The sequence below is a fragment of the Humulus lupulus genome, chromosome 7 (assembly GCF_963169125.1).
Source record: "Humulus lupulus chromosome 7, drHumLupu1.1, whole genome shotgun sequence".
Lineage (NCBI taxonomy): Eukaryota > Viridiplantae > Streptophyta > Magnoliopsida > Rosales > Cannabaceae > Humulus > Humulus lupulus.
Window position 1 is genome coordinate 22,779,318 of NC_084799.1, and position 16,636 is coordinate 22,795,953.

A 16,636-nucleotide genomic window follows, 5' to 3' on the forward strand; every position below is an offset into this window, starting at 1 on the left:
AAATATGACAAAATTTAAAAAGCGTTATTAATGCTATGGGTAAATAATAAGAAACAGGCGGCAACTGAAATAATAGGCGCCAATTAAAATACACACGTGTTTTTTTGGTTTTATTATCTAACCCAACCTTTCTCATCCCGTCTCTCTCACTTCTCAATCCCTAACTCTATTCTCAGTCTCTCATTCTCTCTCTCACTTCTCAACTCTATTCTCAATCAACTCTATCTCCTTCACTTCTCTATTCTCAGTCTCACTTCTCTATCTCCTTCACATCTAACCTCTTGGATCTGTCTTCAAGTTTTACCATTTCTCATGTAGGTGGCTGGCGCAAGAGGCTGGACAGCGTCGGAAACGGGGCTCAACGGTGCGTGGGCTCGACGGTATTTCTCTCTCTCCCTGATTTTGACAGTTATGCTCTTATTTTGAGTGGATTTACTAGCTTTCACCCATTACCTCTGTTTTTTTGCCTCAAATTTTAGCTACAAATCTTTCTTCTAAAGGAAATTTCGGACCTTATTTGCTTTAATGTGCTCTATTTTTTAGTTTTATTTTTTATTTGTGAGATACTAAAATTTTTTATTTGGGGATATTGAATCCCTTAAGTAGTGTTATAGCTCCATTAATCATATGGGTTTTGTTGATTTGGGGATTCTGAAACTAATAAACACTCCTGTTTAGTTTCTTATTTTTTCTATTTTTGTTTCATTCCACTCACAGGTTCTCGTTGGATTTATGTATTATTAAGAATAAGACTTCTAATTAATTTATTTCTCTTTTGCTAGATAATCTTGGAGAAGATTGCACTGTCTTTGAGAATTTGTTTGAGTTTTGATACTCATTTACAGTCCATTATGACGATTCAACTTTTGAATGAGCATGAATCTTTGAATTATTGTGTGCTCCCTGCCTGTCAATTACTACCAGTAAAATCATAGGGTATCAAAATTTTTATTGTAGCTGTCACACTCGCTTGGAACTCTAATCGAATCTTCATAGTTTAACATGGCAGGGTGATGACGGTTAGCTTTCACAAGTTTGGAGACAAGTTTTTTCCTGGAACCAGTGATGTCAAGGTCATTATTCTATGGGTTAATGTTTCATGTATTTGTATTCGTAAGATAGTTTACAATGAAGAATTTTTACTTTAATCTCAATTAATTTTCCCTTCGGAATTAGCATGTATATTCTTAAAAAAAAAATTGCCATGTATTTACTGTCTGCAAACATGTTTTCGTACATGCTTCTGCAGTTTTTTCTTCCCATAAAACATGCAGTTACATATTTCTTGGAAGTCTATGCTGTTACTCATCAATTAAAATGTTTTTCTGTAATGACCAATCTTCAAAACTAGCTCTATGTTGGCAACCAGTAAAATCATAGGGTATCAAAAATTTTATTGTAGCTGTCACACTCGCTTGGAACTCTAATCGAATCTTCATAGTTTAACATGGAAGGGATATGACGGTTAGCTTTCACAAGTTTGGAGACAAGTTTTTTCCTGGAACTAGTGATGTCCAGGTCATTATTCTATGGGTTAATGTGTCATGTATTTGTATTCGTAAGATAGTTTACAATGAAGAATTTTTACTTTAATCTCAATTAATTTTCCCTTCGGGATTAGCATGTATATTCTTAAAAAAAATTGCCATGTATTTACTGCCTGCAAACATGTTTTCATACATGCTTCTGCAGTTTTTTCTTCCCATAAAACATGCAGTTACATATTTCTTGGAAGTCTATGCTGTTACTCATCAATTAAAATGTTTTTCTGTAATGACCAATCTTCAAAACTAGCTCTATGTTGGCAACTTTGGCTTGAAAGGAATGTTCAAACTTTTCAGGGTGTCAAAAGAGAATTGATGCACCAAACATTTCAGCAATTTTTCTTTTTCTGATTGACTAAGAGACTGGAATTTTGGGATGTAGTCATTGTAGTTTCACTATTATTTCTGTAACCAAAGATGACCTCTTAACATCTATTATAAATATTACAACTTTAATGAGTGCTTATGTCTCAGCAATTTAGTTCATGAAGACAGGCACAACCCAACTTTCTCTTGCCTTTTTATTTTTCTCTTTTTGCTATTCTAGTTGTCAATTATATTTGTTTCTTCTTTTCTTTGTTGCACATTAAAGTATATGATATTGCGTTTTGAAAACTTGGCACCCCCTTTGTACTATTGTCATCAGTTTATGTTTGCAGGCTTTGCTCATATTATGTCTGGATACGAAAGACATATTGCTTCATAGTTTCCCTTTCCATTGTTATTGAAATATCTAGGTGATGTTGTGGAAAGTTGAAATTATAATGTTCTTTGTTATTTTCTTCTTAAAAAGAAACAGGAGAGAGGGAAGGAAACTTTTCTGCTTATCTGTTTTGTTTCTCTTACATGTTAGTTATCTTCTATTTGTTTTCCCTTTTGCAGCCATCATTGTTGTGCCTGCTCTTATTATGACTTTTGTTTGTGAATGTGTTTTGATTATTAGGAAATATCTCCTTTTGAAAAGTGTTCTCTCATATATATATATTAATATATATATACATCTATATATATAAATATATATATTAATGACTCTCCTTGAGAATAATGACTCTCCTTGAGATAAATGTATGGTGCAGACATCAACTTCTACCTGATGATGATTTGGGTCCATTATACGACTTGCTTATTGACGAGCCGCCAGAAATCAGGCATGCCATCGGAGCATTAGTGTATGATCACTTGATTGCCCCAAAGTTTAATAGCTCCCAATCTGGTGCGAAACATTTCATCATTACCTAGATCATATTCGTTTGACTCAATTTATCTGTCTTCTCATGTATACAGTACTTTTGTTCAAAACATATTCTTTCCAGGTGAAGGAAGCAACTCTTCTGAGGTCCATCTGGGCAGAATGTTGCAGATACTGAGAGAATTCTCCACTGATCAAATTCTAAGCAATTACGTGATTGATGATGTTTGGGAGTACATGAAGGCCATGAAGGTATTAGCTTCTAGACCGACCTATAGTAAGAGGTTAGAATTCAGGAGGGAGGAAGTTGTCACACTTGACCACTACTAGCAGCCTCAGGCTGAGTGCTTCAACTGACAGATTTTGTTATCCTCAAAATATATAGAGGCAGTTTCTTATAAATTGAATTTTAACCTGAGTTGTAGTTTAGATAGACTTGAGTAAAAATAAAAAAGATGACCTAAAAGTAAAGCATGGTACAAATTGTAAATACATGTTTTAGTTACAAGTGTAGTGAACCTTTTAGTGGTGAGAAGATGTAATTATATAATTAATTGATTTCATCTTTTTATAGCTGGATCATATATAGGATCAAATTAAAAAAGGAAGAAAAAGAGCTAATTCTTGACTTTCTTTGTAATTTGTTATTTTTTCATAGGATGTAGTTTGTGCTTGCAGGACTGGAAGTGTATTATATCTATGCTTTTGGATGAAAATCCTTTAGTTGAGCTTACTGATGAGGATGGAACCAACTTAGTACGACTTCTTAGTGCATCTGTCAAATAGGTTGTTGGAGAGAGAATAGTACCTGCAACTGATACCCGCAAGCTGTATTACAATAAAGCTTAGAAAAGTGAGCTATAAATTGGTTTTTATTTTGTTAAACTTTAATTCTCAAAAAGTTAGTTCATATCAATTATCATTTATAATGGTTTTTTGAAATTTTCATTTGGAGCCTTTTATACTGAAGAAGTTCCATTCAAAAGTTTTTATCCACAAGTTCATGTTTTATGATAATGATTCTCTAAATGTCAATTATGCTTTTATAAATTTGATGAGGAAAGTTTATTTTAGTTTGTTTATCTAAATGTGAATTTTTTTTGCTAGTTAGAAAGTGTATGATTTAGGAAGGACTTTTAGATGTAATATTTCACATGCTTTCTTCAAATTTTGTAGCCATTGTGTTTGGGTTTACAGGACCAAATTCTCATAATGGTAAGTCTTTATTCAGGAAATATTTGAACACAACAGAAGGGATGTTACTGTTGCTATGATGAAGAACTACCCATTGCTTTTACGCAAGTTCATGGCTGACAAATCGAAAATACCATCGCTAGTTGAAATTATTGTGCATATGAATCTTGAGCTTTATTCTCTGGAGAGGCAAGAACAAGTGGGCATTGGTTTTTCTTTTTCTTACTAACTTTTAATTGATTTTAGATTATCTTATCAAAAGCTGGGTGCTTTTATGGTTTTGTTCCTCCCCCCAGAATTTTAAAAATGTCCTCCAGCTCATGAAAGATGCATTTTTCAAACATGGTGAGAAGGAAGCATTAAGATCTTGTGTGAAGGCTATTAACTTTTGTTCTACGGAGAGCCAAGGGGAGCTACAAGATTTTGCTCGTTCTAAGTTGATATTGTCCAGATGAGGCAATTCTCCAAAAGTTTTGGAAACTTTGTGAGCAACAACTTAATATTTCAGGTACGTTATTTGGCTACTCTATATTTTACTTCCTCCGTTGTACTTAGAATTGGCTTCTTTCTTCTGAAAGAGGAAAGTAAAACTTCAGAACATCTGTTTTTTGGACATTGGTTTAACTCAGAAAACATACTTTGCTACATTATGCCGATTGGTTTTGCACTTTAAGAACTCTTGGTTGCATGCAAAATATTTTCACAGATGAGACAGAAGATGATGATGTTAACAAGGAGTATGTTGAGGACACAAACAGATGATGTGTTAAGGTCGTTGCTGCAAAGTTGGTTGACAGTTAGTTAAGTGGCAGCTGATTGATCTGTTATGGTTTACTATGAATATGTTAGTCTTGCTCTTATTTTTAGATCATTATAAGTAAGTGTTGTATTCTCTTCTGCTCTGATTTTCTCTCTTTCATTTCTGAACTTAAATGTTTGTTTTGTGGAAAAATCACTATTGCTTAGCTTTTTCTTTTTTAATAGGCTGATAGGTCTGAGATTGTTATAGCCTGCTAGGCCATAACACCTCATTCCATCCAGATTCTTTGGTCATTTGTACAAACCATGAATTTTAGCCACTTGATTTTAATTGAGTAAATTTGAGAACTATGAGAAACTTGGTTGGAGGTATACAACCAGTACTTTTTTGAAATCTTGTACATAATCCTCCTCTCTTTCTGCAGGTATGTTGTTGGATAGTACCCGAGGTTTCTAAGAGCTCACTGGAAGTTCCTAAAAACTGTTGTGAACAAATTGTTTGAGTTCATGCATGAGACACATCCTGGTGTTCAGGTTTTTGTTCTGTTGTTGTTTTCTTGTCTCATTAACAGTTGCAAAACATTTGCTTGAACTCTTATTTATTATAGTGTCACTAAGTGTTTTTATTTGTTATAGCTAGCTTATTAAGTATATTATAATTAAGGAATCCTGAATGGTGTCTCACATTTTATTTGCTTAATTGGTTGACCATTAGACTTGTTCAACACAGCTGTAGGCCATCTTTTTCATGATTTTTGTTGAAGTATCTAATTTGCTATATGGTTTGAGCAATTCTTATAAAAATAAGCATAGACATATCTGGAGACAAATCGAACATTACAAGAAGCACAACATCAGTATTTTTAGGTCATGTTTGGAATGTGAAATTGGATTGGATTAAAAAATATAAGGTAAAAAACATAAAAGAATGAATAAAATAATCATTTTTGAATGATAAATTAGAAGGAAACAAGTTGGGTATAAAGTTGTAATTTTTTTTTCTTATCATTGAAATATATGAAGACGGGGATTAGATAGATTGAAATGATCTCAAGATCTTACTTTGTGCATTTGATTTCTTGTTATTTTCTATTATTGGTTATATATTAATGTATTCATTATTGATGAGATTTAAGTGTTGATCATATGTAATTATTCCATTCAAATACAATGTAAACCATGTCCAGCCACTGCTTAACTGGCCTTTTCTTTTTATTTGCTCATAAGCAGTTGCTTCAACTAAATTGGGGAAGATATTGAACTCCTATGCCATATTGGACATGAAAATGTAAGGACTGTTAACAATTAGAATAGCTCCTTAAGCTCTTAGCCATTTGAACTCCTTAAGCGATTTAGCCATTTGAACTCCTTAAGCGATTTTCACCTTCTTTACTAATTTTGACCTCATTACTGACTAGTTCAGAAGAGAATTTGGGTTTAGTTTTACACTAATGAACATGACTATTTCATATATGTTTCATATCTTGCAAAGCTGCTTTGTTTTGGTTTATACTGTACATATTTTTGTTTAATCTAACATTACTTACTTAAGTAGTGTTGGGTTTCATTGCTTTTTGCTTTTCATATATGTTTCATTGCAGAGTTAAATTGTTTGACATTAAGAAGAGATTAACAGTTGTAGGCTTTAAAAAATTTCAGAGCAACATCATGAGGAGGTTTGCCTTGGAAACCTGAGGAGATTTCAATTTAGAGAGCTTCAGATGGCAACAAACAACTTCAGCAGCAAGTACTTGGTTGGATGATGAATTGAAGGATGGAGCAAGTTTCATGCATGATTTACTTTGTGTATCTTGTAATGTTTCTGTTTTTCATTTTGAAAGTAAAAAATGTTCAAGATTATAAAACTTTATTATGTTATGCTTTCAAATTTAAGTTAGAACTAAGATCTCATGAAGTAGACATATTTATGGTTTGAATTAGTTATTGTTTAATGTAATACTTGTGGTTTATCAATCTATTGAGAATTACATTTTATGATTAATTTTGATTTTTTTTTTTATCAAAATACAATAATGAAAATCTTTTAATTAAAAAAAAACCTTATAAGTATACTTATCAAAATAAAATTTAAAATATATTATCCACACTAAAATAACAAAATTTTATTACTAGACTTTTAATATGTTATGATTTAGAAACATATTATAAGCATAACAAATCATTATGATTTATATAATATAACAAACTAAAAATACTATCAAAATAATCAAATGTAACAGTAGAAAAGTGTTATACATAAAGTATAAGATTAAACTCCAAATTTATAATCAAATACTCTAACTAAATGTTATTATTTGAATATTATAGCAACTAAAAATGTGTTATTGAATAGTTTAAGATAACATTGAACATAACATTCGAATACTGTTATAGAAAAGACAGGACTTTTAATAACATGGGCTATGTTAGCATTTTCAGAAGCGTTATCAATACTCCCGGTTAGCAGTTTTTAAGTGTTATGAATACTGTTTTTTCTTGTAGTGTCTTTCCCTCTAGAAATCTCTCCCGCTTGCGTCAGTACGAGGCCCCGACCGCTGCCCTGCTGCCATCCCCCATCGATACGCGCCGCCTCATTGGACTCAGAAGGTCGCCGACCTTCGACCCCCGCGAGCCCAGCCCCTCACGCACCGCCCTCCGCCGCCTAGAGTTATTCGAAGTCGCGGTGGTGCTATCTTTCCCAAAAACTTCCGAGTGTTTTCCGACCGCCTCAAACCACCCCGACCCAAATGACCACCACCAATGCATTCCTTGTGCTTTGGGCATCAAAACCCACTGAAGGATTGAAATCAATGCCCATCAGAATTGGAAGTCGACATTTGCTGGAATCCATGATGGTCTGAGAAATCATAGTTCATATCCCACCATTCAAGGCCTTTCCAAGAAGAACCACCACCACCAAGACTCTCCCCGAGACTTGGGCTTCGATGCCCAGTCATCATTTTCTCAAAACACCACCGTGGGGTGGTGGCACCGCCGTTAACGTAGGAGCTCCGACGAGAGCTTTGGCTTTCAATTAATTTTTAAAAAATTAAAAATAAAACATTTTAGGACTCGCAATTCGAGCCCTAAAAACATTCATTGCGAGCCTTAAAAAACATCAATTTTTAAGGCTCTCAAATAGATGACTCACGCCCCGCAAGTCCTAAAAAAACCTTTTTTTGTAGTAGTGCAACTTCGAGCTTACACCTTACGAGCATATATTTCGAGGCTGATTATTTATTCTCAAAATTTGAGTGTAACAATTTCTAGCATTGTTGGTCTTGTTTTGTTTCATGAAGACGTATATTCGGTAAGCTTGCCTGCATCAACGTGCAAATCATTCTTTAGTGTTTTTATTATATATAAATAACAATTTATTTTCAAGATATTAATATGACGATTTTAAAGAAACTTTATCTCTTCTATATAAAACCTGTGTAGATAACGAAAATTCCTAGTTTTAACAATTTTTATTTTTTTCCGCTAACTTTAACGGAATATTCTTATATTTAACAGAATATTCATATATTTAACGATAGATTGTAAACTTGACTTAAATTTAAATAAAATTAAATAAATAAATAATTAAAAAAAATAAAAAATGATAATTTTGAGATATTTTATTATGATAATTATTTAAAAATAATAAAACCATACATTTTTGGGCATTGGTGGAAAATAACCCTTAATGGTGTGTGAAAGTAAGTAAATGTCCATATTTTTAATTTTGTAGCAAAATAGCCTAACCACCTTTTAAATATTATATATTGCCAAATATGTCATTTAGCAAATTACTATTTTATTCTGAATATTTTAATTTTGGTATATGTATATTAGTTTTGTTTACTTAGTTTTTATTTTAAAGTTATTTGGATTTTTTTGTTTTTTATGGGTTGTTGAATGATATACCATACAATAAAATACATATACTGAGTTGAAAAATAATTTACCAACAAAACTTACAAAATTATTACTAAAAAATATATATACTACGCTAAAAAAATTATATACTACCATTATGTATAATAAGATATAAACTAAATATCATAAAAAAAAATATACCATACTATAAAAAATATATACACTACTTGGAAAATAATATACCAACAACCCATAAAAAACTTAAAAAATCAATATAACTTTAAAATAAAAACTAATTAAACAAAACTAATATATATACCACTATAATAAAGTTATACGTTCCTAAATAAATAAAATTATAAAAAATGGCTATTTAGGTAATCAATAATGTAAAATGGTCATTTCTCTACAATTTTAAAAATGAGGACATTAGCTTCTTAGTGCTATATTTTTTTTTTGTCATTTCCTATAATTTCTCTACAATTTTTTAACTTAAATAACATTTAATTAAACTTAATATTATCTTAAACATATAATATATAATATTTGTTGTCACGGCCAAATTCAAAAATTAGAACAAACATAAACTTAAACAAAAATTAATTAATTAATTAATTAAAATAATATATTTTAAAGATATTTTATGATAATTTAAATCATATTTATTTAAACATAATAAAGACATACATATATCATTTTTTTATCTTATAAATTTGTGTGATAGTTTGTTTGTTTTTTATTAATTTTCTTCATCAAATTCACCGAAAAGACATTACGAGATACATTATATTGTTGTTTACATTATGATTTTTTCTACTTTTTTATTTATTTCTATTATTAATTCTTTTTAAATATTACTGTATTCTATATATATATATATATCATGTAGTCATATAAATATATATATCTATATTAATGTTGTATTTAGATATCATATATGTAGAGATTATTGTTATAAATATTTATATATACTATAAAATTATAATTTATTCTATTATATAAATATATATATATTTAAAAAAATAGTGAACTAGTTTTTATTAAAATTATAGACAATGTTTACAACTTTAAAACTAAACAAAAATGCACTAGCACGTTGCTTCTACCTAGTATATATATATATATATTTATAGTGTTCTTTCCTCTCAATATTCCATTCTGCTCCATTATCCAACATCTGCTTTATCTTCTCAACTGATATGTCTATTACATCCATTGCATCTTCTAATAACTTCTTAGCACTTTCATCAATCTCAACCACATCAGTATTATTGGCCATCTTGGCCTTGATTTCTTGACTTTGATCTCAATTAAATCCTGCCAATGGTCAGGAAAGTACGTTGAAGTTATATTAATATTGCACCCAAACCACTAAAAGATATGATTTCTTGGTGAATTCTATCTTGAGAAAAAAACTAATAATATTATTGCTGATACATGCTTAATTATATATATAGAAATTTTTTTAGGTAGGGCATCACTTTGCCTCTACCGTAACGACGTTTTCTATTTTCGGTACTTGACAAAATTATACCGTTTTTTTTTTTTGCATGTTAGCGTATCTTATAGTTATAGCATGCAACCCGCCAATATTTTGGAAATTTGTAATAATTTACCAAAATTCGAGTTCAAACAGTGAGTTGCATGCATGCCTGATTTTTTTATACGCGTGGAAAACACACTATTTGAAATATAATTTTGACACTGTAAATTATTCAAATTTTTCTGAAAATTGGCAGACCTACTGTAAATATCATGTACGCTGTGATAAAAACAGTGAGTGTGTATATATATACTTTCTTTAATTCAGAATAAAATATAAAGAAAAAAATAACAAGTTTATGTATAATGTGACCGAAGAGACTAAGAGGAATATTATTCATTCATAGAAATTTAAACACTATAGTACAGAATAATTACTGAATCATATACAAAAATATGAAAGTGGTGATCCATCGTTAAAGTTCTTGTATCAATTCAAATAAGTACACGCATATATAATATAGACAAGAAATTAAAAGAAGAAGTTTTATAAAATCTTAACGTTTAGTTCATATATATACAATACGAGTCTAATCATCGATCATTATGTAATTTTTGTCAAAAAAAAGTAAGAAGTTCATAATTATGTAATAATTAAAGTATAAATATAGAAAGAAGAACTTATAAAGAAAGCAGAAATACGTACCAGTTATATTCTACGCATTGAAAGAGTTAGAAGAATGTTACATTAATTGTGCGGGTGTGAGCAATATATATACACACTGCAACCTGAAAATTTGAAACAAGTATCGATTTTGTTACATATTTATGCTATGATTAATTGGTATTTGTGCAAATGAATTTTTTTTAACCTTCAAAATATATATTTTTTTTGTGTTAAATATTTTCTTCAAAAGCAAAAAATCACTTTTCCGGTGCTTCACGTGCCAAAAAAAACGTGCTGCCTAAAATTTTGTGTTTAGCTAGCGCACTGAACTTTATTATTATTTTTTTTAAAAAAAAAAACTTTATTTCAAAGCATATGTTTACTATTGTATTGGATAATTATGAAGTATATAATATCCACATTATTCTTCCTATTAGAAATATTCTAATAATATTATATGTGTGTGTAACGCATTATTTGCGCTCCCCAGCTTTTTAAGCTTTTTTTTTTTTTTTTTTTTGAAAGTTTACAAACGGAAAAACCAACAAATATATTGAAGCTGATGATAAGTAATATATCTTTCGAAAGGGAGCTATATATGTATATATTATTCCTGCTATTATACATGTTGATCGATAAGTTTTCATTTTGCTTTTCTAATATTTTTTTTAGGTGGCCCACTGTGTAAGCTATTTATTCTTATTTAACTATTCTCTTAGACATTCGGTGCAGAAACTATAACTAAGGCCACTGCCTGCCCGGACGTTGTTCTAATTTTTTTGGCCCAGGTTGCACCCGTGTTTATAGAAACTTATATATATATATATATATATATAAATCAAAATACATAAAAACAAACATATATGATCATGAACCTTAAAACAATAGAAATAATATGCTAATACTAATAGCAATGTTCCATGAGTAGGTATACTACTCTACTACTCGATAATTATTCAAGAAAAACAAACAAAATCCCATGTAAAATCCAAATAAGAAAGTCCCCATATATAAAATCCAAAGAAATTTTCAATAATTTTTGGCACGATCGACATTCTACTGCTGTTTGACAATATCATAAGTCGTTTGAAATTGTTCATTGGGACGTGTTTTCTCCATATCAGTGAAGAATTGAATCAGGTCATTCTTCAATGGATTTTCATTGCTAAACACCCCTGCCTCTTTCTGTGTTGTATATATAACACATATAATTAATTATTATCTTGTTATAAATATATAAACAATTAAATAAAAACAAGAAATGGTGGCAATGATTGTTTTACCATCTTAGTTACTGAAAAGTCGATTTCAGTGTGGAACCTATCCCAGACCTGAAAAGTAAAAGAAAAAAAACATCAACACTTAAAAAATAAAAAATCAAATAATTTTTCTTTTTCTTTTTCTTATAAGATAATTGGAACCTATATATATATATATATATAATTATACCCTGTCACAGAATTGGGTTTTACAAATATCAATCAATGAATGATTTTCTAGATGTAAATGCGCTGCAACTTTCTCCACACGAGCAAATATTATCTGAAGATATCTTTTGTATTGTTCTAGCTCTGTCCATTGTATCACAATTTCAATCATGAACTCTTCGCCGTACATATCTTCCAGTGAAGGAATCACCTACATCAACACACAAACTTAATAATATCATATTTTTAATAAAGAATCTATATGATATCATTTTTATACTAGGTAAAAAAAACCTATGAATTAAGTCACGAAGCTTACATAGTTTGAAATCCTTTGTGTCAAAATGCTCTCATATTTATCATAAAACTCATGAATTACATAATGCAAAAAACCATGTATGTCTTTCGTACAGAAAACGTTGTAAACAGCTCTGTATAACATGGAAATTGGTAATATGTTAAAATATAATTAACACAATCTATTATTTATATATGTTTAAACTTTGAAAATCAAAAGGGAATATTATATATATATTTATACTTACGTGTATGCATTCATTCTGTGCTCCATATTCCATTCGTCTCTAACATCTTCATCAAGTTTCATATGTATTTTACGAATCGATGTATTCACAACCACCATTGTATCTCTTATAATTTTCTTAACCACTTCTTCACGATTGTTTCTTCTAGTCTCTTCATCATCAGCAATAGTAAATATCAACAACTTGGCCATACTTCTTGATTTTGATGATTTAAGTACTTCTTGCTAATCACCAAATATATATATGAAAAAAAAATCAGGAAATTTTTTTATATAAGTATTAAAAAAAATTGCTATATTATTGTAACTAGAATAAAAAGAAAATGATATGTTTCGATCTTTAACATTGAAGAACCGATTCCAGTTTCAGATCTAGAAGAAATAACCAAAATCATAGTCAATAGAGACTATCTCTTATGCTTAATGATATTAATATGTATCGATCCAAAGAATAAAGAGTTCTACATATACTTGACCTAGAAGATTAATGATGTAAAAGTTTGACAAACATGATCATGAATTAGCTAGTTCATACATAAGATCTATGAAAATTAAAGAAGAAAAAGACAGAAGAAATAGGTACCTATGCCGTACAACACCGTTAGCTCAAATCGTGAAGTTGGAAGAGACAGTGGTCGATGACTTAGCCCAGCCTTCATATTTATAGTGACATATATGTTAGCTAGGGTTGTTTTCAATAATTTTCTACCTTATTTGAAAATAAAATTATTCATAGTAACATATATCCTGTCGAAAAAAAGACATTTTCTTGTTTTAAAAAAATATGTTTTAAGTTTGCTTGTTTAGCTGTTAAAAAATAATACAATACATAAAAATTTGTACATCTAAATCAAGCTAATAATTATTCATTTTATTTTTTCTCCCTTAAAAAAAAGTTATTTTTTCAATTATTTTAGTGCTTGCTTTATTTTCGAAAAAAATGATAAATACACATTTGGTACCCTATATTTCTGATAATTATCAATCAATAACCTCTATTTGCAATCCTACATACTTCGGTACCCTCTGTGTCCAAATTTATGATATTCCGAGATTACCCCTAATGTTAATAATTTATCTTATTTTTATATGTTTTTGTTATTCTTTGTTGATTTAAAAATAATTTCTGAATTAATAAAATAAAAACTAAAATGAAAAATTATTTATATATACAATAAAGAGATTAAAAATTAAATAAAAATGATTAAAAATATAATACAAATGAAATAAAATGCATTTTTATTAATGATGATAAAATCAATCACAAACAATTTACAAAATTTGATTGATTTTGAAATAAAACCCATTGTCCAACTATAGAACAAAATCCAAACACCTCCACTCCAACTACACAAATTGATCTAAACGAAAAAAAAAAACTCCTAATCCACAAGTCTGCATCCAAGCCCATGTTGTTGTGTGCCTTGTCGACAGTTGCCCTCCATTGACCTCATCCCTTCATCCTCGCCGAGCCCCCTTGACCTGAATCAAAATCCCATATCAACTTGACATCGAAGGAGGAAGGCTCAGCCCCGATAGATCTGGGTGGAGAAAGACTGCGCGACAGGGCTGGCCGTGTGGGTCGGAGCAAGTTCGTCGGGGTACGAGGTGGTGGAGCAGTTCGTCGGGGTTGTTGGGTAGTGGCTGGATTGGAGTCCTAGGGGTTGAAGGAAGAAGGAGATGAGGAAAAAGAAGAGCAAAAAATATCTGGGAAATAGATTAGGTTTATGGTTTTAATTTATTTTAATTATTTTTAGTTAATGGTTTTAATTTATTTTAGTTTAATTTATTACAATTATATTTATTTTATGCTTTGATTTTAGTTTTAATAAATAAAAAATATATTTAAAATTGATTTTTATATTTTAGTAAATGTTATCATTTTTTTATTTTGGTTTTTGAATTATTAATTCATAAAATATAATTAGATCAATTAAAAATAACAAAAACATATAAAAATCATAGGGGAATTCTTCTATAGGGGCTTCACTTTAAGCCCTACCGGTGGGATTCTCAGTGTTCTCTACCTGTGAACAGTTTTTGGGGCGATTTTTTTTTATGACCGTGTATATTGTAGCTATTTAGAGCATCATGCAAATGTTTAGAAAATTCCGAATAGTTTACAGTACTAAAAATTAAGTTCAAACATGTTGTTGCACTCGTGACTAATTTTTTTTATGCGCGTGGAAATCAACATGTTTGAACCTAGTTTTCGGTACTGTAAACTATTCGGAATTTTCTAAAAATTTGCAAGATGCTTTAAATAGCTACAATATACACGGTCATAAAAGAAATCACGCCGAAAATTGTTCATGGGTCGAGAAATACTGAGAGCCTCACCGGTAGGGCTTAAAGTAAAGCCCCTATAGAAAAATTGTCCAAAAATAATATATATTATTCAAATTGGGGGTAATTTCAGAATATTAGAAATTTGGACACACGGAGGAGGGTACCAAAGTATATAAAATTTGCAAATAGAGCGTATCAATTGATAATTATCATAAATACATGGTACAAAGTTTGTATTTTGATAAAACACAATATACCAAATAAGTATTTACTCTTTAAAAAAAATTATTCATAGTAATATGTATTCTTTGTCATAATTATTATATTTTAAAAATATTTTTTTTTGTTTTTGTTTTAAAAATAGTTTTTAATTTTGATTGTTTAGCTGTGGAAATAATATATAATACATATAATTTTGTATATGCCTAAAGATAATTAGGATTCATTTTATTTTCTTCGAGTTTAGTGCTTACGTGTAAATAATTGATCATTTCTTTTCTTTAATTTTTTTTTTTTGAGGAATCTTTTCTTGCCTTTTTTTTCAGCAAATCTCTTCTTATCTTCTTAACGACATGTTAGAAAACAACAAAACAATATGGTAAATTTGTTGTCTTGGAATTTCTTTTTATTTAACTTAATTTATTTTATTCAATTTATAACTATTTCACAAAATGTGTTAGATAATTAAATTGTAATAGTTATTAAAAATGGTAATATGTTATTAGTAATTTTGAAAGGTCAAAAGTAGAATATGTGCAAAACAAAAAGATATATATGCGTACCAAATATAGTATAATATACGCACCCCTATGAAGAGTTGTAAACCTTTTTTTTTGACAAAGAAGAGTTGTAAACCTTTGGTATTGGGTATATATAGTATATTATGCATTATTACAACTATCCAGTCGAAATATACAGCTATTTTTTTTTTTTGGCCGTTACAACCTTTAATTATATAACACCTATTCATTTGAAAGGGTGTGAATGAGTTTATACTATAAATCCAAAATCAGAAAGTTAATTAATATTTGTAATAAGGAGATAAACTATAAAAATTCAGAGTAAGGATTGGTACACGTATTTGTATACTCTAATTATACACTATAATATATATTCAATCTCAATCACAAATATTTTTAAGTGGGAACTTATTTATGCATGGTTGATATTGAATACACATTAGAGTGTGTAATTAGAGTATGCAAATTGGATGTGTAGCATTACTCACAAATTTATTATCAAATTTCATTTTTATCTAATTTTAATGTCTTATTTTTATTTTTAAGAAAAGATGTATATGGTGTTACGTCCCAAAAATGCTAATAAGGTTTAATGTTTTGATTAGCATGGTGGGAGGACATAATTGGATATATGTGTGATTAATTGATTAAATGCGTGACTATGTGACATGCATGATTTATATGACAATATGATTATAAATGCATGATTATGAGTATTAAATATGCATGTGGGCCCTTTCTTGTTTATAAGGGTACATATATGTAATTTTGGTCCGTTAAGGGCATAAATGTGATTATATGCGTTAAATGATTGAGACCACATTATTATGTGGATATATTTATAGTATTCGACTCAAGGCGATCGTAATGAGGCACCCCAGCTAGCTCCTCATAGGAACCAGGCAAGGGAGCCTGCGCCACAAAGGCCATCCCGTAGTGG

The 16,636-nt window shown here is 29.8% G+C and overlaps 1 protein-coding gene and 1 long non-coding RNA gene across 5 annotated transcripts; both read left to right on the top strand.

Annotated features, from left to right (window-relative positions):
- The first annotated feature begins 211 nt into the window (after positions 1–211).
- On the top strand, positions 212–3,579 carry LOC133789499 (sister-chromatid cohesion protein 3-like). Of its 2 annotated transcripts, none has more exons than XR_009873579.1 (4): positions 212–380; positions 2,621–2,757; positions 2,858–2,985; positions 3,412–3,579. XR_009873579.1 is itself a non-coding variant. In XM_062227342.1 (4 exons), the coding sequence occupies exons 1-4, from the start codon at positions 1,066–1,068 to the stop codon at positions 3,517–3,519; spliced, it is 381 nt and encodes a 126-aa protein (XP_062083326.1). In that variant the 5' UTR covers positions 876–1,065; the 3' UTR covers positions 3,520–3,579. The 2 variants fall into 2 exon arrangements, 1 of the variants encoding a protein (XP_062083326.1); XM_062227342.1 differs by lacking the exon at positions 212–380 and adding an exon at positions 876–1,073.
- Positions 3,580–4,142: 563 nt separating this feature from the next.
- On the top strand, positions 4,143–6,645 carry LOC133789500 (uncharacterized). Of its 3 annotated transcripts, none has more exons than XR_009873581.1 (4): positions 4,143–4,435; positions 4,634–4,804; positions 5,112–5,220; positions 6,288–6,645. It is a non-coding gene; the product is annotated as an uncharacterized LOC133789500 (long non-coding RNA). The 3 variants fall into 3 exon arrangements; XR_009873582.1 differs by having other exon boundaries at positions 6,346–6,645; XR_009873580.1 differs by having other exon boundaries at positions 5,112–6,645.
- The last annotated feature ends 9,991 nt before the right edge of the window (positions 6,646–16,636 follow it).

What these genes read in the sequence shown, in the direction of transcription:
- LOC133789499 (XM_062227342.1), top strand. An exon ending in GTTTAATAGCTCCCAATCTG is followed by an intron (nt 2,758 to 2,857) that starts GTGCGAAACATT and finishes TATTCTTTCCAG; the next exon opens with GTGAAGGAAGCAACTCTTCT. An exon ending in AGTACATGAAGGCCATGAAG is followed by an intron (nt 2,986 to 3,411) that starts GTATTAGCTTCT and finishes TTGTGCTTGCAG; the next exon opens with GACTGGAAGTGTATTATATC.